The sequence below is a fragment of the Gallus gallus genome, chromosome 1 (genome assembly GCF_016699485.2).
Source record: "Gallus gallus isolate bGalGal1 chromosome 1, bGalGal1.mat.broiler.GRCg7b, whole genome shotgun sequence".
Classification (NCBI taxonomy): domain Eukaryota; kingdom Metazoa; phylum Chordata; class Aves; order Galliformes; family Phasianidae; genus Gallus; species Gallus gallus.
In genome coordinates this window covers 59,548,353-59,567,443 of record NC_052532.1, presented here as the reverse complement: position 1 = coordinate 59,567,443, position 19,091 = coordinate 59,548,353, and the positions used below count along the sequence as shown (strand labels likewise).

At 42.4% G+C, this 19,091-nt stretch overlaps 1 protein-coding gene across 2 annotated transcripts in view; it reads right to left on the bottom strand.

Annotated features, from left to right (window-relative positions):
* Positions 1-19,091, bottom strand: part of DENND5B (DENN domain containing 5B) — a 109,961-nt gene that overhangs the window by 17,138 nt on the left and 73,732 nt on the right. For both annotated transcript variants that reach the window (XM_004937901.5, XM_001235264.7), the window contains 6 exons: positions 17,283-17,433; positions 7,672-7,765; positions 4,556-4,687; positions 3,514-3,666; positions 2,976-3,054; positions 1,678-1,759 (listed from right to left, as the gene is read on the bottom strand). In XM_004937901.5, the coding sequence (XP_004937958.1) occupies positions 1,678-1,759; positions 2,976-3,054; positions 3,514-3,666; positions 4,556-4,687; positions 7,672-7,765; positions 17,283-17,433 (691 nt within the window). The remainder of the gene's footprint in view (positions 1-1,677; positions 1,760-2,975; positions 3,055-3,513; positions 3,667-4,555; positions 4,688-7,671; positions 7,766-17,282; positions 17,434-19,091) is intronic.

The window sequence follows — 19,091 nt, the reverse complement described above, 5'->3', positions numbered from 1 at the left end:
AAAGGTCTTTGACAGCGCAGGCTGTTGAGGCTGCAGCAGGTCACACAGCACCCCTGTGCATGCAGTGCACCCTCAGCTGGATGCTCCCCGAGGAGGGGAGGCACAACAAGACCCCAGAACTGATCATGGGAAACGACCTGGCTGATGTAAATAGCGCCCAGCTGGGCCAAAAGTCTGGGGTCATGCAAGAGGCAAAATAGATGTCTTGAGCATTTTCTGCACCGCATCTGAGATGGATGGATTTGCGAGGGAGGCAGAGGACACACATGACATTACCTATAGCATGGACTCATCACACGTTCAGAAGTGTGACTGTGATTCAGCCCTTCCGTTTAAGTTGTTTACACAACCTTGCATGAGCCATCAAAAACAAGCTGTGCTTAAGGCAGTGCAAATCCTCTCGCCATCCGTTCAGTTAGCACTGCAGCTCCAGCAATTTAGCAATTACCCATCCTTCTAACTTCAGCATAAACCCATGTGTGCAAACAAATATCTTTCCAAGCAGGAGACGGCACGCCATGAGATTCTGCATGACCAATTCAACTCACCACCTATCTAGCATTATAAGCATATATGTCTGTGTACAACCTCAAGTACTCAAGATACTCAAAACACAGTGTTCTGCTTCTGTACATCTCTTCTGAAAACATGGGCACCCCTGCCCATGGCAAGGGGTTGGAACTGGATGACCTGTAAGGTCTCTTCCAACCCAAGCCATTCTGTGATTTTATGATTCTCTGAAAAGCAGTGGAAACAGTGCTCAAGCAGCAGAGCTCAGGTTTGTGCTGGACTTCCATTAGTGAGCTCGGCAAGTATGTGGAAGACAAAACACACACGCAGCAGTGAGTGCTGCTGGAAGTGCCTTCTTTTTACATGGAAGAAGGATGAGGCATTACAAGAAACAACGCTTATGTTTTCTCATGCTTTAAATTGCTAGCAGCTCTTTACAGACGAGCATTATAGCATTACTCCTGCCCTCTTTTCTATGGCACTTCTACCCCACTGAAGTACTCAGTTGTGGCAAATGAAGTGTCAGAACAGTGGCATGACCTGGCTTGATCATGGAGATGCCCTCAAGAACAACTGTCTGGTGCTATCACATCAGCCTCCATCCTTCTTACTCCGCTATCCTTCAGGATTTTGAACAATGCTTCACAATAAGTTCTCCATAGCCGGGCTGTTGTGTCCTACAGAGTACCTGCCCTTACTTCACATTCCGAGCTCACCCGCTAGGCTTGTGCACAGTCCTAATGTCGTGCATTTATTAATATTTGTCATAAAATGCTAATTGAAAAGAAGGAACATTCCTCAACAACTGCAGGAGAATTTGTCTGTCCCTTGCATCATCTATCAACTGTACGTGGTTGGTCAATAGTTTAAAACAAACATAAAGAAATGAAGTACCAAAGAATTCAACATATCTGTTATTATCTCTACTGCTATAAATACCCCTAGAGAAGACAAAACCAGAAGCCCAGGAGAACTTGCACATTTTTCATTGCCTTTTACTCAAAACACACACAGAAGTTTTGTAAATCAGAAAGGCAACTCTAAATTTGAATGCAGGCTGAAGAGAATGTTTAATTCTATCTATCCTTTGTAAAACCAAAGCTAGTGAGGGTCTCTACATTATGCTACAGAATTAAGATCACGATTTAGAACAATCAAACTGCGTACCTCATATCTTGTATCAGGGAAACCCTCAAAGTGGGCAAAGTAATTCCTGTATCAGACTTCCGTCTTTCTGTTCCAACAGCAACTACAGTGGAGAAAATATGTGAAATTAATACAGAGTTACAGGAACGGTCTGCAATGCACTTGTTTAATATAAAGCTGAAAACAATCCTAAGTCACTGGCAACTGCATTGTCTCTGTGCATTATCACTGACACTATCCTAGAAAAGTATGTAGAAGCAAAAAGACATTACCTATGTCCTTCCTAACTCCAGCACTAAAGCTGGGGACACAAAAGCTTATTTTTACTGTATGTGAAATACATCAACGCAAATCTATACAGGGATGGCTTTTATTAGTAGTATGTTTTAATGGAAAACTCACAACTGAGAAGGATGTGATAAAATTAAGCTACAGTTGCACACTAGATGTTAAGAATGCCATGCATTTATGTGCTCCACTCCTCTGATCAAACCGCTTTGTGGTGAGACGTTTTGCTCTCAGGAATTTGTGCCTGCCAGTCAGATTGCTTAGTGCATTACTCACTGAAGCTTATTAAAAACTCTTAGTGAGTGAGGCTAGTTTATCCATCGATGTGTCTTTAAGGACTGATCACAGAAGTTCCCCTCTGCAGGACATGAAGGATTTCAGTCCTTGGAAGATGACCCATGAAGTTCAGAGACCTTTACTACAATGTGCTGCAGCAGCCATGGGACTGGGAGACCTCAAGGTCATCAGAAAACCATCTTCTCTCACAACACAGAAGTAATTTGGTGATTGTAAAAGGCCAAAACGAAGCGTAAACCAGGTGCCTAGATTAGTGGATGGAGATTAATTACATAGCTTCTGAACTGTACCATCCACCAAAGATATATTGAACACGGAGTTACTCACACTGCGATTTGAGAGATAGATTATTCTCAGTGAAAGAAAAATGTCAGCTGTCTGGGCTGTATCTCCAAGGCTTCAGCTATTTCAGTAATCATCTTCTATAAAAGCACCGCTTCTCACATCTTACTCAATGATGGATAATAGGGAATGGAGGTAGTGAGCAGGCATTGAATGATTTTCAGACGGCGATAGTAAGTATCCTCATTTCCCTCCAACAACATCAATCTGTTTTGTCCAGACATCAAGACAGCTTCATAATGATTATGAAAGGCCTCAAAATGTAAGTATGGTATTAGCAAGCAAGTACACTGAAAATCTCACATGGACTTCATGTGGTTGCACTCTTCCTCGCAGGCCCGAGTTCACTCGCTGTGATGGACCCATCAGAGGGTGAATTGCTGGGTACTCACCTGGGGACTCTGCACTATGTTCTTGCTTTTCTTCTCTCTCCTGGTACTGAAGTAAATGGGACCACAAAGCAGATTTCCCCTGAAAATTGAAAATGAAGTAGCTGGAAATAAAATGGCTAGTAGAAAAGATTCCAATAAATGCAACTAAATAATGGGATGGCATTTCAGTGCACCTCGAGTTCAGCAGTGACAGTCGTTACATTTCTCTTGGGCCATAAGGCCTCAGGAAGAGGATGGGATGGTCACACTGACCTGGCAGTCACATCGCCTGCCTACCTTGTTTGTTTGTTCTCTCTCGGCTTTAGCTTCTGAAGGTCAAAAGAAAAGAAACCAAACATCTATTTGACAATACCACTGCAATTTCCAGTGCTGCTTTGCCAAAAGAAACCCCCTCGGAGAACAGGAACCAATGAGACTGAGCCCAGGGATATCTTTATGCTGAAATGACACTACTAACTAGCAGCTTGGAAGGTACAGGGGACATTCAGTATTTGCTCAAGTGTCGTACAAACAGAGTCCTGAGTTTCTAATTACCAACCTGCTTGACCTGCAGACCATGACTCCAGATTCTTTCTAGCAGATCACAGAGACTAGCAATCAATGTATTTTCCTCTAGTCCTGTAATATTGGCTTCTCCATGTCCCAGCTCAACTGCTTCGTGGCCCATTTTCTCTACCAGCATACGTTTAGTCTAAGAAATAAAGACAACAACAACAACAACAACAACAATAATAGTAAAAATTCTAAAAGGCTTATAAAAATGTTATTTACAAGGGACAGAATTTATAAATTACTTTACTAAAACATTCTTGCAGAAGGCAATATAGAGACGATTGCTAATGGCCTGGCTTGAGAAACATCTCTTTTACAGAGACTGTGAATTGAGAAAGAATAATTAAAACAATACATTTGTGTTATTAATCCATTTTGCCCTGTTTCTATCCCTTTTATCTGTTGTCCTGTTCCTTTGTTGTTGATTTATTACTGGCCACTATCAGACAGAATACAGAGCTATATATTTTCACACTTATTTAGTACCTGCTGTTGTTCTTGTAACAGGTAACAAAGCTTAAAACTCAGGTAATGCATTGTACCACCAACTGTGACTGACACAAAGAAATTCTATTTCAGTGGATATGTAAGCTTCTTTAATATTAGAAACTGGTATACTAGGTTAGCTCTGCAGAAATAACATGCACAATTTGCACACGTTGAACACAACCCTTTTGACATAGGGTCTCAATCTCATTATGTTTAGGCTGCCTTTAAATATGAACAATTAAAGGAAATCCTCCCTAAGATGTCTGATCATCCTGATTCTCCTTCCTGTCCTTTTTACTCTTTCCATTGACTCTGACTGCATAAACAGAAGAGTGATAACACATTTTTTTTTCTTTTTTTAGCAGATGAAAAATATATAACACAAAGGAATATCCACCTTGCAAACAGCCTGTTAAACCAACAGACCAACGCTGTTCCAGCTGTGAAGGACTTTCAGAATACAACCTGCAGATGCTATTTACATTCAGCATGAGCAACTGGAGAGCAGTGAGAGAGCAGAGAGAGAGGGGAGGATGTACCTTCATGCGACATTCCTTCAGCAGCCCTTCCACAAATTTCGAGTTGGTCTGAGCAATCACAGCTGGAGAGAGGTCCGAGAGTTTGGGCTGCCTCAAATTTTTTCCTAAACTCCTCGCCTCCTGCATATATTTCTAAAAATAAAGAGAATAATTTTAGATATTACCAGTTGGAGAGATTCTCCTCATCCTAATCCTAGGCAAGCAGATGCTGGTGAAAGGGAATGAGCTACTGTTAATCTAGTAACAACAACATGATTTGTCTGATGGTTAAGTATTGGGCTGGAGAAGTGACAACAGGAAAAGCAAGGTATTTTCCAGTGTAGGACTGAAACAATCAGTGTTGGCTGGTGACCTGTGCTGTTAGCCTCTAGCACAAAGTTAGCCACACCAAGTGTATAGAAGTGTGATACCTTCATCCAGCAACAAAGCCAAAGTACCGAGCAAAATGTCTTTCTATTGTTATTTGATCTTCACTAATAAGTAAGTTAAAAGCCATTTGTTAATTTGTTGGCTAGACTGTACATGAATGGAAGAAAACCTTTGAAAAGAAATTACAAGAAGCAGAAATGAACCTAGTCAAGGAGAAAAATCTTATCCCATTACTTTGCATTTGGATAGTTCACGTGGGAAAAATTAGGCTTGATTTTATTCTCAATTAACTTCTTAATTACAACTGAAGCTCATTTTAAGTAAAACTGACATTTAGCAACATTCTTGTTTTTACTGTGGGGGTAGTAATGGAGAAGTGTGGACAAAAAATGTCATGCTCTTTATAATAAGATCCAAGCTATAACTACAGACTTTTAAACCTTTTTGCTCCGCTGCCTTGTTGTTCTGGAGTTGAGTTTCGTTTGTTTGCTTGTTGAACAAAAAAACCCAAGCCCATCAAGAAGGGTCATCTCGCCCTACCATCAGTGAGAAGACCACACGCTGAGCAAAGCTAAGAAGTTGGCCACAGTTAGGTGTGCAAGTGGAAAGTTCATCAAAAGGTCATCTGAACACTACCAATAGTTTCTGTTAATAAAACAATAGGATGTTGCCAAATAAAACAGTCTTGAAACATTGTGCTCAAAGCCTGATGTTGAAATGCTCGATTTTTGTGCAAGACCTGTGAATTTCCAAATGTATGCTTTTATCACATTAATGCTGCCTCTCTGGGGAAATGGTGGCTGACAACAACCATTCATTAACAGGTCAGACAAGAAAGTAGGGTTCTATCACAGAAGTTGTGATCAACTAGTTAGTAAGTGCTCAGCTAAATAATTACAGTTCCACTGACTTAGGACTTAGAAATAGTTGAAGAGCTATATGGGAATAAAAATCACAGCTGATGAAAGCACGTTGTTCAGCAAGCAATCTCACAAGTGACTTCCATCTAATTCAGTGCAAAAATTAGCAGTGAGAACAGTGAAAAAGTAATACAGGGAGTAGGTAAATAGGAAATCTAGTGTTTCTTTCTAAGGGCAAAGGGATAAATAAAACACAAAGTGCGGTTATAGTCTGAAGAGTACAAAAAAAAGAAGATAGCCTTATTTTATTCATAGAAGGTCTTGTTATTAAACAAAAAATAAATAAACCTTCATGAGTTCAACAAAAGAATGAATATGGGATGAGAGGACCAACAGAATGCTCTCTGCCTGTTCAACACACACCACCACCTTCCTCCATGTTGGGATGTGAAGACTCAGCAGTCAAAACAATGCTTTTTGGATTTGACATCCTAAGCTGAATTGCCAGCTGAGCAACACAGGCAAAAAGGAAGCAAAGCAAAATCCTCATCTTTCGCTCTCAGAACTGTCATGTTTGCCAAGGAGCTGGCAAGCATGGAAGCCAAGAGCTGTTTCCCAGCTACTTTTCTGATTATAACCACACTTCCAAGCACTACGGGGATGTGATCCTACTCTACGAGAAAGGGAGAGGTTTGCGATGCAGCACAGACAGTGGTTCCTTACGCTACAACCTCAAATGCAGCTTTCAACAAGAGAAACTAAAACGTACCAGGCAGCATTCAGAGAAGGATTTTTTAGGAGGCCGTGCAGGAGGGGGTGGCCCCTGGTCCCACTCCCAGAAGGCCATTGAGTTCTGGCGAAGCAAAAGCTCCTCCGAGGGCTAAGAGGAGACAGATGCCCCGATGGCAGAATAGCCAGGAAGAGAAACAAAGCAAAAGAAGCATGCATATGATCCACAGCCGAAAAGAAGAAAGTAAATACATGACAAAGTACTGAAAAGGCTCTGCTGAGATAAACTCACAAGGCAAAATTTCAAATATACTTGCAAAGTCATCCTAGCAGAAATGACAACAAACATCCACGTATGCTGTTTTGCTGTGTTCCCATGAAACACCACAGCAAGCTGCGATTTAGGAGTCAGTCGTTATTTGAGTTCTACAGTGCAAATGCCAACACTGGTCAGCATTATTCAGCAAGCCTTACTGCAAAACAGCATGAATGTTTTATTTTTGCTAGTGACAGACGAAAGGAGGACATGGGTATCAGTGGAAAAACATGGCAGAAAATACTTAATGAATGACAAGAAACTGAAGAGATGGGACAGAAATGCATGCATGACATTTACAAGATGTGTGTGGGAGTTCCCAAGCTTCAGGCCCAAAAAGGACCCTGAAGTCTTAACCTTTCAAACAGGCTTACTCCTGTCAGTAACCCACGTAAAGACTAAAAAAAAAAAAAAAAGAAAAAATCCTTGAAAAAAGAAAAAAAAAAAAAAAGAAGAGTCCTGCTTCACTCACTGACATTTATTCAGGAACTTGGCTTTTCCAGAGACCTTCACCCTGGGCAGAGCTCACAGCTGCACCAAGGCAGGCATCAGAGCTCTGCTCTCCATGTGCAGTTACACAACAGGGGTCTATATCAGCAAATAGGCCATTTTCCTGATGACAAAGGGACTGTTTTATTCCAAAATAACAGAAGCTTGTCACCTGCGTTGTGTGCTTTGAAGCTGTACAGCACGTACAAACATTGGCAATGAGCAGCGCTTGAATGGCAAGAGACCTACACAAATCTTAGGGTAGCAATAACGCTGCCTGAAGCAGCAAGGGTCCCTTTGCCCAAACGTTACCTTGGGATGAACACCTTGTGCCTTTTGCAGATGCCACCTACCTCCCTCAAGTCATTGTCCAGCCCGATGTGTTCCGAATGCTGCCGGAGGCGGTCTTTCCTCCGCTGTGTGGTGGCACTGCGACTGGCCCAGCGGCTGGGAAGTCAGAGAGAGAGGAGACGTGAGTGGAACAAGTGGGAAGAGAGAGCCGCTTCTCCCACAGGGGGAGAAGAGACAGTGCAAACTTGGATGCTGCGATGGACGTTGGCGCAAGCTGGTGTCCCCAGTCCCTTTGGGAAACTACAGGGTGGGTGACGGGCCACCGCTCAACCCAGTGACCTGCTGGAGACCTGCCTGCTGTCTGCTAGCTTGCTGATAGTTGACTGCAAGTGGAACATCCCCCACCACAGATTCCCCTTGCAGCACTGGTGCCAACACTAGGGAAATAGCTGTTTAGTCCCCAGCAATGCCCTTTCTTGTTGTATTTGCTAAGATTTGACAGAAGTGGTGTCTGTGTGAACAAACAAAATACAAATATTTTGAGTAACAGCTTCTAAAATGTTTCTTCTCTTGTGAGGTTTCTGTGGTACTTCCACAGCAGGAAATAATCCAGAGAACCTTGTCACCGTGATCGTAAAGATGAGAGGGAATGGCCTCAAGATGCACCAAGGAAGGTTCAGGTTGAGTATTAGGAACAACTGGTCAGGAAGAGTGGTGCTGCGGTGGCACAGGCTGCCCAGGGAGGTGGTGCAGTCACCATCCCTGGAGGTCTTCCAGAACCGTGTGGATGTGGCACTGAGGGATGTGGTCAGTGGGCATGGTGGGGATGGGCAGATGGCTGGACTAGGTGAGCTCAGAGGTCTTTTCCAACCTTAGTGATTCTATGACTCCGTGATTCCACTATGACAGTGGGAGCACCTATGTCTAAAGGATTTAAGGAGAACTGACATTCTTGGTATTAATCATATTGCTGCCTTCACTGTGTCTGTTTTTTTTTTTTTTTTAATCAGATTTCTAAATAGTGCACAAAAATTCTATTTTTGCTATGTCTTAGTTTATGTCCAATTCAATTTCTTTTCTTCTCATCTTAAGCTGTTGATTAAAGCAGGCACTTGGTAACCAGGTTATAAACTGAGCAACCTTAGAATTCCCAAATGTCCGAGCTTCCTTATGCCAGACAATGTAGCAAAAAACAAGACAACACGGTGCCAATGAATTTACAATCTCAAGGGATTGCTAGGTTTCTAATAATATCACAGCGTTCTGTCAAATCCTTGAAGCAAAAATGTTCAACTAGTGCAGAAAATAAATAAGTTAATACATTATTTATAGATGAAAACCAAAATAACGTGATATAACCTATCAAGCATTAAAAATAAGCACACGAATGCTATGTCTTCAGAATAATGACTGTGGCTGCATTTATTAAAATAAAATATATTTTCAAATATAGTGAAAATAATAACAGCCTTTAAGCCTTTTGGTCTGCTCACAAAGACCCTCTGCCTCTGCCCTGTGCTCAGAAGTTTCAGAGAGAAAAACAGCACATACTCATGGAGCCTGTCCACACAGGTGGATATCTGCAGGAACAGGAGTCACCAGACACCAAATCCACCCATTTCCATGTGCATCCCAAATAAGAGTATATACAAGAAGGATCTGAGAGCTGAACTTCCCAGGCAAGGCTTCTGTCTGGCAACAGATATATGGGTATAAGCCTGGAGGAAGAAGCCCTTGCCTGGAGTGGGACTTGGGCTGTGACATGGCTGACAAGGCTCTGGAGGCACCGCAGAGCAACCCGGCCCGTGGGAAGTCCAGGCATGACCCCTGGTCATCTGAGCCCTGCTGCTTCCAAAGAACAAGGCATGTGCCTAACTATCCCCACCAATTGCTCTAGTGAGGCCATCAAAGACCACATTTTGCCTGACTGGGTCAAAAAAGCTTAAAAAATAAAAGTCATAGAAACTGGCATTTTTATGGTCAGAAATAAAATGTCTTCCCACCTTCCAAATGCCATCAAGAAAACAAGTAAAGAGTAAGAAATAAACATCTGGGTCTGCACGTAATTATGGCTCAGCACTTCACCAACCCGTATGACAAGGAATTTATTTTTAGAGCCCTGTAGCCTCAAGTCTCTGGTAACTAAATAGGTGTCTGAACAGGAGACATGTATACCTCCTCAGAGGAGTGCATCAGTGACGTAAGTGTCTTTTCACCTCCTCAGGAATCTTAAAAATATACAGCCTATGACTTTCATTAATCATCACCTTTTTGCAAAAGCAACACCCAACGCCTTATGAGATGACTGAGAAAGGAAGAAAACTGCTTTATGTTCATCTCGGCAAGTTGAAATGTAACAAAAACTCAACACCCAGAAACAGAGGATGGCAGACGCAGAATTAACTTTGTTAACCTGGCTCTGGATGCCTTCCATTTAATGTAAGGTAATACCACACTTACATTTCAGATAATAGAATGTCAATAATACACTTGAAATTTATGTTATAAATCATATATCATCTATATCGTATTCTGCTCTGATTCATCTTATGCATTCTGATTTGATCCCTTTCCACCTGCTTCGCTGCCGTTATTGAAAGATTTAAGAACTGCTGCAAGCGTCCTTTGAGAGAACGCATCTCACTGAAGGTGAAGGCAGAATAAAACCTACAGAATAATTACAAGTCATACACCATCCTTAAAGCATTTTCTGTTAATTCCTGCTGGCTGGGAGAGCGCACAGAGCAGTCTCCAGATTATTAGTCAGAACTGTTTGAACATTTTCAGCACACAAGCGGAAAGACCATTAGCCCTTTATGAAGAAGTGATGGCTGCTCATTAGGTGGAACAATGACACGTATGGCGAGCTGCATGTCTCCGTGTCCCCAAGCACCAGGTGAGGGAAGGGAAGCTACCGGGCACAGAGTGAGGTCTGTGCACTCGGATGCTGCTCTGAATCTCTCTGGGAGATTTGGTGAAGATCTAACAGCAGATAAGCAGCACTAAGCGGCTAAATCTTTTAAAGCCTTTTCTTGACTGGGCCACACAGAATTTTCCCGAAATAATGCTTAAATATCAAAAGAACCACTCGCTCTGCCCCTCATCAGCAGAGATCACATTTTAAATTACTCCTCCTCACCCTTCAGCCACTCCAAGTACTTCTGAAAGGAAGCCCTCACCACCTCCTCTGGGGCTGCGGAAATCCCATTTGAGATATTTCAGTTATTCCCCACAGCAGAGGTGTTGCTCCAAGCACAATGGGGACAAAGAAGCCACTGCCTACATGGAGCAGGGAGAGAAAGCTCTTTTTGGCAGTCTGTCCTCATCTCCTGATGCCCGTATCCAGAGAGAAACACACTTCACCTCTGGGGACTGTGAAAAAGGAGTGCTGTTTCAGAAGAGGGACGTGAGAAGACTGCGTGCTGTTTAATATAGAGAAATAAAACAAAAGGCTCTTCAACATGAGGTGCCTTCAATATGAAGGCTGTAAGGTCAACAGTGAAATCAGTATTGTTTGATGCCAAATTAGATCCAACAAGCATAGGAGCAGGTTTGCAAGGGGTGGAGGAACTGTAAAGATGGCACTTGTAAAATGTAACACTTAACCTGTGATGCTTGATTTCTGTAATAAAATGGAAATACAGTCAGCATCAAAGTGGAACTGTCAGAAACCAGTCTAGCAAAACAGCAGCCTGGACGTGCTGAGCTGCAACCATGTGTTTATTTCTCCATCTCCTGCTACCCCTTGCCCCCCTCATTCTAAAGGCTGTCTTGGCACATTATGTGAGAAGAAGTGATTGCGAAGGGTGGCACCCACACCACCATCCCCTGCAAGCAACAGTGGGAACAGTCAGCCAGGGTCACCCTCAGACCTGATCGGCCACTGCCCAAAGTGTACGTTGGTTGCAAACTTGAGACAGCAACGCTGCCCAGGGGAGAGGCACAGTAAGGAGATGAGAGGTAGAAGGTTTGGCGCACATATTTCCCTGTAAACTTTAGGTCTGCATAGTTATCATAAAATGATACATGAACTGAAAGAAGTTAATCATTCTTTTACTGCCTCACACAGGTTGAGCCAAGGAGCAGCATGAGAAAGGCTCACCTGTTCGGTTCTAAGTACCCACAGCACATCATTCCTATTTCACAAACTGTTATTAAGCACAGATTGTCAAAGCCATTCACATTTTGTTCTCAGAAATGAATGCATTTTAAAAAAGCAGTTAGCATTTCCATTGCACCTGTCGGTGGTTTGCTCCGTTAGGTTACCTAATGTACAGTAGCCACTTGTTACAGATTTTCAGACTTAAAAGTTGAGCTTTTACTACTCGCCAGCTTTAAATAACATCAGTGTTGTGTGTGGATGGCTCAGTGCTGACTCATGTCTTACTCTTTGAGATGCACTGCAGAGATGCTACTCTCTACCACTTGACAGTGCAATTGTCTGGCTTGACTTAAGAAAAATAAAAGCTTCATTAGTGACTCCCAGCCTTAAAACAGCACCCAACATGTAGGGAGGTAGAAAAAGCATGTACAATACAGAACACTCGCTGCAAGACACACAGATCATTTGTCATGCAAAAAATAACTTAGTTAAAGCCTGAATGAATTCTACCATCGCACAGAGATTCAGCAAAGTTGAATGGGCTGCACCCATACAAGTCACACCATTGCCTGGATCTCAGTGATGGACCTATCAGAAGAAGGGTGGCCAGCAGGGGCAGGGAGGTGATTGTCCCTCTCTACTCTGCCCTTGTGAGGCCCCATCTGGACTACTGCGTCCAAGTCTGGAGCCCCCAGTAGAAGAAAGACAGGGAGCTGTCCAGAGGAAAGTCACAAAGATGATCAGAGAGCTGGAGCACCTCTTCTATGAAGACAGACTGAGGGAGCTGGGCTTGTTCAGCCTGGAGAAGAGAAGGCTGCAGGGTGACCTCATTGCAGCCTTTCAGTACCTGAAGGGAGCCTACAAACAGGAGGGGAGTCAACTCTTTGAAAAGGTAGATAACAGCAGGACAAGGGGGAACGGTTTTAAGTTGAAGGAGGGAAGATTTAGGTTGGATGTCAGGGGGAAGCTCTTTACCAAGAGACTGGTGAGGTGCTGGAATGGGCTGCCCAGAGAGGGTGTGGATGTCCTGTCCCTGGAGCTGTACAAGGCCAGGTTGGATGGGGCCCTGGGCAGCCTGCTCTAGTATTAAATGTGGAGGTTGGTGGCCCCGCCTGTGGTGGGGGATTGGAGCTTCATGATGCTTGAGGTCTCTTCCAACCCGGGCCATTCTGTGATTCTGTAGTACATTACTAATGCATGGTTTTTACAGATAAATACTAACACAGCCATGAGTTAAGCAAAACACGGCACAGGAACAAAAACCTGGACAAAGCAATCATATATTCTGAAATCTGTGTTATGGATAAGTATATCATATCACATAACTAACTCTTGAGGTTAGGAGGCCAACTCCAGAGGGATTTCTGCTTGAAGACTTGTGTTGCGTCATCTTTTGAGGGTTGCTGCAGGTAACAAGGGACACAGAGGACAGATAAAAGCACCAAGTTCACAGGATGCCAGAGAACAAAGGGAAAGGATTCAGAAGAGGAATGTGGCCAAGAAAGGGAAAATGCACTGGGCATGGATAAAGACAACAGAAAAAAATGAACTAAAATGAAGAGGAAGGCCAAAAAAAAGAGGATAATTTAAGACATTTTGTAATACTGTAACAAAGCAAAACCTTCACTAAAAAGAAAGAAGGAAAGAAGGAAAGAAGGAGAAAAGGAGAAAAGGAGAAAAGGAGAAAAGGAGAAAAGGAGAAAAGGAGAGAAAGAGAGAAAGAGAGAAAGAGAGAAAGAGAGAGAAAGAGAGAAAGAGAGAAAGAGAGAAAGAGAGAAAGAGAGAAAGAGAGAAAGAGAGAAAGAGAGAAAGAGAGAAAGAGAGAAAGAGAGAAAGAAAGAAAGAAAGAAAGAAAGAAAGAAAGAAAGAAAGAAAGAAAGAAAGAAAGAAATTCAGGAAAAAATCATTTCAGTTGCTCTCTATGGGCATTTGCTACAAATTGCCAGAATGCTAATATACTCCCATGCTTGACATGCAATCAGTGTTTTCCTCTGCAATATTTAATCTCATTTATCAAGCTTCTTAGTACAAATTAAGTTACAATGTAATCAATTAGATTGAAAACACAGCTTGCTTCATTGTTCTAATTCTGCACTGTAAGCATATACACCATAATTTAACAATTAGCTAATCAAAAACCATGAAGTGTTTACTCCGCTTGCCTTTTTGTCATTCAAATTCCTTTCCTGAATCGTTGCAAATGTATCAGCCAGTGGAGTACCAGCTCCAATTTTAAAAGCCTGGCAGAAAACGCACGCAGGGAAGGAATAGGGGAAAACAGAGAAACCACAATATTGTGGTGCTGGTGTTCAAAAAAGGGAAGGACAGCTCTGGAAATGCTGCTCTTTTCTAAGCTAGCAGACCAACTGCCCAAATGATTGCAGCCTGTTTCCTCCCAGGACGCTTTCTAGGAAGACTTCTGCAAGAGTTGCTGCTTTAGGAGGCCACAGCAGCGTGGACGGGATGTTGCTGAACCCAGAGGAAACTGCAGCTGCTGCCTGTAGATTTAGAAAGTTCTCCCATGAAGTGGGGGATGTATCAAAATGGGTGCAGAATGAGTCCCCCTAAGCAGGATATTGATACCTGATGTGAAAACGGACTGAGTTCTGTTTTGTGTTCTTTTCGTTGTTTGTTTCCTTAATTGCTGTTTGGCTGGGATGAACTGCTCTTTTCCTTATTGAAAAATATATTTATTTTTATTTAAGCAAATATTTGGATACAATAGTTACCACCTTTCATTAAAGATCTACATATCCTGCAGTTAAAGTCTTTCCACATTCTGGCAGTTCTGATAAAAAAGATGGCTAGAAACAGTATTTCTTGGAGCTTGTTCCTCAATTGTATGGAGGGTGTGCCTTTTTTTGCTAATTTTTCATTTCTTTTCAGTAAGATTGAGTTTGGAGTTAGGGTCAGTGAGGTTTCCACCCAGCTGAGCAAGACATTTCCTAACCAGCCAGGGAAAGAGGTAGCCAGCATCCCTAATGACACCAAGCAGAAACCTGCCGTCTGAATGAGCTGGCCAGAATGGTAGCTCATGCAACAGGAGCTGCCCTGCCAACCTGCAAGTGAGCAAGCAGAGGAGAGAAAGCAGCAAGGAGCATAATGCTGGTTAGGGCTACGGGAGCACAGGTCCACCCCCTGTCCAGTCTTCTAAAGGACATCATGGCAGAAGAGCAGGCAATGACAGAAGTGGGGCAAATCACACTGCTGAGCATGGCCACGGGCTGACAGATGAAACGTTATTAGACTTCATTTTATGACAGACCTCAGCGTTTTAACTCTTATACACGGTAATGTGACCAACATTTGTTCCCAGCTGCGTTTAGGTGGAAGCGATCCAACATGACTGCCACCCCTCCCTCTGTCCCCAAGCCCAGCTTTCCATGGCCTACAAGCAAGAGCCAGACACCTCCTCTTCCAAACAAAGTTTCCGCCTGTCCGAGCAACGGGTTGTCTGGGATCATGTACAGGGCCTAGGACTAAAGGCACTAAAAATGTTTGTTCTGTGCATTATGACTTACATATAATACATTACACATATAACGGCACAGCGACAGATGTACCTTCAGTGCTCCGCCTGGATGCAGGAAGGGAAGAGCTAGATAACGTTATGAGCACACACATTAGCTATAACTGAAGTGCACGGGGATACAGCTGAAATGTTCTCTTCCTCCAAGCCCATACACAAAGGTTGAGTCCTGTGTGCAAGTATGACATATCCCCATGAAGCACACAATGCGAAATTCAAATTAATGGAAGGCTACAGTTCAATTGATTTTGTGGTCAAAAGAATTATGCTGTATTTGCAGAGAGCAGGAAAAGACTATCTATTTTATCTGTGGGTGTAAATTCAGCAGAATTACATGTCTTAAGTGAGAGAGAAAGAGAGTCCTCTCAACTGCTCACATAAAATGCCAGGAAGCTGAAAGATATAAACAGATGGTCCTGAGATTTTCCAATTACAAAGCTTTTTGGCAATATATGACTGGAGGAATTCCAAGCATTTGTCACTTTGACATCACTTTGCAGTAAGTAATGAGATTTTGGTATTTACAGATTCTGAAACATGCTGTAATTTGAAGAGCAGAACCTGATACCTACATCAAAATTACCACTCAAGGAGTTAAACTCCCATTTTAGAGTAGGCACAAATCTAACAGAAGCATCTCAGAAGGTGCGAGAAAGCTGCTTTTAGTTTAACGATTATTCATAAATTCACTGAGATTCTGTGACAGAGCCTGAACATATAAACGACTTTGAGGAGGCTGGGAATGCTCATGCTATCGCTGATACTCTAAAACTGAAACTTAGCATAAGGATAAAAGACAGACTGCTAAACACAGCATCTCCCAGAAGCTGAAGATATCTTTGACTTCTCTAAAGAATGTTACCTGTACACTTCTTTCTTGGTTTGCAATAAGGTTACAAACAAAGAATCCTTTAATTTTTGTGGGTGTTCACTCAAAAACTAATTGCAATTCTTTAAGCATTCATTGCTCATGGATATCTTATTTTATCATTTGCAAGTTTTTTTGCATAACTATTAAAATAGGATTAGCTAGCACTGGGGGGCACAAAAGGTGTATAAATAGAACTGAGTGGGCACCTCACAGAGGAGCTCAGAGCAGCATAAGCGTGTGCTGCTTTCTGGAATGAGATAGCTTTCAAAATCTGAACAATCAACTTTAGGAGCTCTTGGATTTATCTGTTCTCCATCTTGATGTATCACCGAAACTGGAAGTTAGGGCCTGAGCTTGTCATTTTGTAAGTAGTAATCACTGATGCACAAATATTCAAGTTTTGAAGTAGGAGGGGAAATAATCTCCCTCCTGGGTTTTGGAGGAAGGAAAAGAAAGTATCTGATAGCACTTACCCTCTATTATATCTATACTAAATTCATGTTCATTAGTTGCTACAGGTTCTCATTTTACATTAGTCAAATTAACTACATAACAACATGATTGATTCCACAGCTATAGGTATCTCCTACCCCCCAATCAAAGCACAGTACAGAACCTCACTGGATTCAGAACAGTAACCCAGATGTAGCACCTCATACTCTCCATCCTCATGGGGTTATTTTTTCCAGGTTATTCCAGTTTGGAAATGGAAAGAACTATAATAATCTTTGGGGCATATAATAACAGGTAAAGAAAAAGAGAGGAACGGGGTGGACACTGATTTCATTCAGCATGTCAAAATTTCTTTCAGAAACAGAATTATTTCTTGGGTTTCCGAATTATCCTATTCAGTGCAAAATAGAAAATTCATTATAAATTTATTAGGACAATGATAAAAATAAAAATATGCATGAGAAGACATGGTGTTTACTACTAAAACAGAAAATAGTACCGAGAAACCTTCATAAGACCAGAGCTAACACTTTGTAGCATAACCCAAGCTATGGCTATAACTTCAGAGTCAGCACCCACAAACCAGAAATGGAAAGAGTTGAGCTGGTTTTACTTAGACGGGTCAAAAACCATCCCAAATTTGCACTGCCGTCTATTGACGTGGATCTTTCAGAACAGAAACCTGCTTTCAAATTCAGAAAATAAAAAGCGTGCTTACTTGTTATTGGTAGGTCCTGTCGCTAAGACATCTGACTGCAACTTTGGGAAAAATCCTTGTTCATATTTCCCTTGACCAATCTTCATATCAAGTAAATGCGGGTGGATGGCCGTGTGATCGATCTTCATCAGCCGCTGCTCAATGGACTGGGCTGCAAGTTACACCCATATGTTATGGTTACACCCATATGTTATATCATGTTATCCGGCTACCCTAAGGCTACAACAGAAGCTGTCATGCTCTTATCCTGAATAAGTCTCTAAGAAGTTAAACACTCATTTTAGTCCCTGAAATCTGTCGCTTACAAAAGTGTTATTGTGTTATTTGGGTTTTAGTTTCCATACTGCACACGAGTGGTGCTCAGACTAACAAGTTAGCTGGTAGAGCTGAGGAATGGGATTATTTACTGACAAGGGCAGTGCAAGCTTCCCTGTAGCTTGGTGTTCGGCCTCATTGCCTCTTTGTGTGGACAGCTGGGGCCAGATGGGACAGGAGCAGCTCCCTGTGAGGGCTGGGCACCTCAATTGGCCGGAGAAATGCTTCCTTGGACAGATATGCTGGGGCGATACCGGAATTTAACAAATGTCTGGCACTGAATCTATCCTCCTGAGAGTGGAGGTGCCAGCACTCATGACAGGCCTTCATAAGGCAGGACAGTTAGCAAGGCCTGAGGGGTGAGCAGGGCAAGGGAGGTGAGTGGACATTTGGACAGGCCAGAGGCTATGACAAGGGCAGAGAGGGCTCCATGGAAACCCCTCTGAGGCCAGCGGAGTTAGGTCATGATGTGGCCTGAGGGTTTCACCTCAGCTCTCTGGCAGAATGCAAATCAAACCCATCAGCCTCTCAACACTGTGTCAGATGAGCTTCTAACTGAGTGGAGAGAGGGGGTGAGCAGGGGAGATCAGCAGTGAATTAACAACTTCAGTATTCAGCTCTCTCAGCCCATCCATTAATGGGCAGAGCCATTCTTTCAGCATGTCATGACTGTGAATATAAATGCAAGATGGGGAAGCTAAATCCATTTTCCATTTGTCAAGAACAACAAAGAACTCATTTCCTATTTTATACAAATGTGACTGAGAAGAAACTGTCATAAGATTTACACACATTATCATCAGAAACTCAGCAGCTTTTCTCCCCCCTAAGAAAAGTATCTCTGCATGGTTTTATTTTGGAGATAAGGACTGGGTAGTGAGGGACAGAGGGTTTCAAAAACAGTGGGTTAAACAAACAAGTGCTGGTGCTGGGCTCGTGTATGTGAGTGGTAAATATGAAATAAAGCTGGCATTACTATCAGCTTGCTGCATTTCAAGAGACAGAAAATGAGGCTCCGGTGCCACAATATCTACCAAAACTAGACGCCGAATAGACAGGCAACCTGCAAATTAGAATTGTTTTTAAAGAGAAAGGGTTAACCACAGATGGGATTTCTTTCTGTCACATTTGTAACAGGTAAGATGTTCTCAATAAATCAGAAAACGAACAACAACAACAAAAAAAAACCACAAAAGAAATGTGCCTCAGTTCATTAATTTGTGTCCCAATGAATTGCAGAGTAAATTTTTTCTGCATTACTTGAAAATTAAATAAAGACTCACACAGTAAGAAACTCGAGTCTAATTTGAAAAATGTGCCCTGTGAGTACAGCAGCACACAGCATGTTGTTTGCTAACACTGAACATCTACTGCAGGAGCTACCAAATGTGCCACGTACAACTACGTCCCCAACACCCCCTGCTGCTGTAGTCAAATGGCCTAAGCCAAAAATTGTCCTTTTTATGGAAAGGGGGAGATGAGGTGAACATCTCA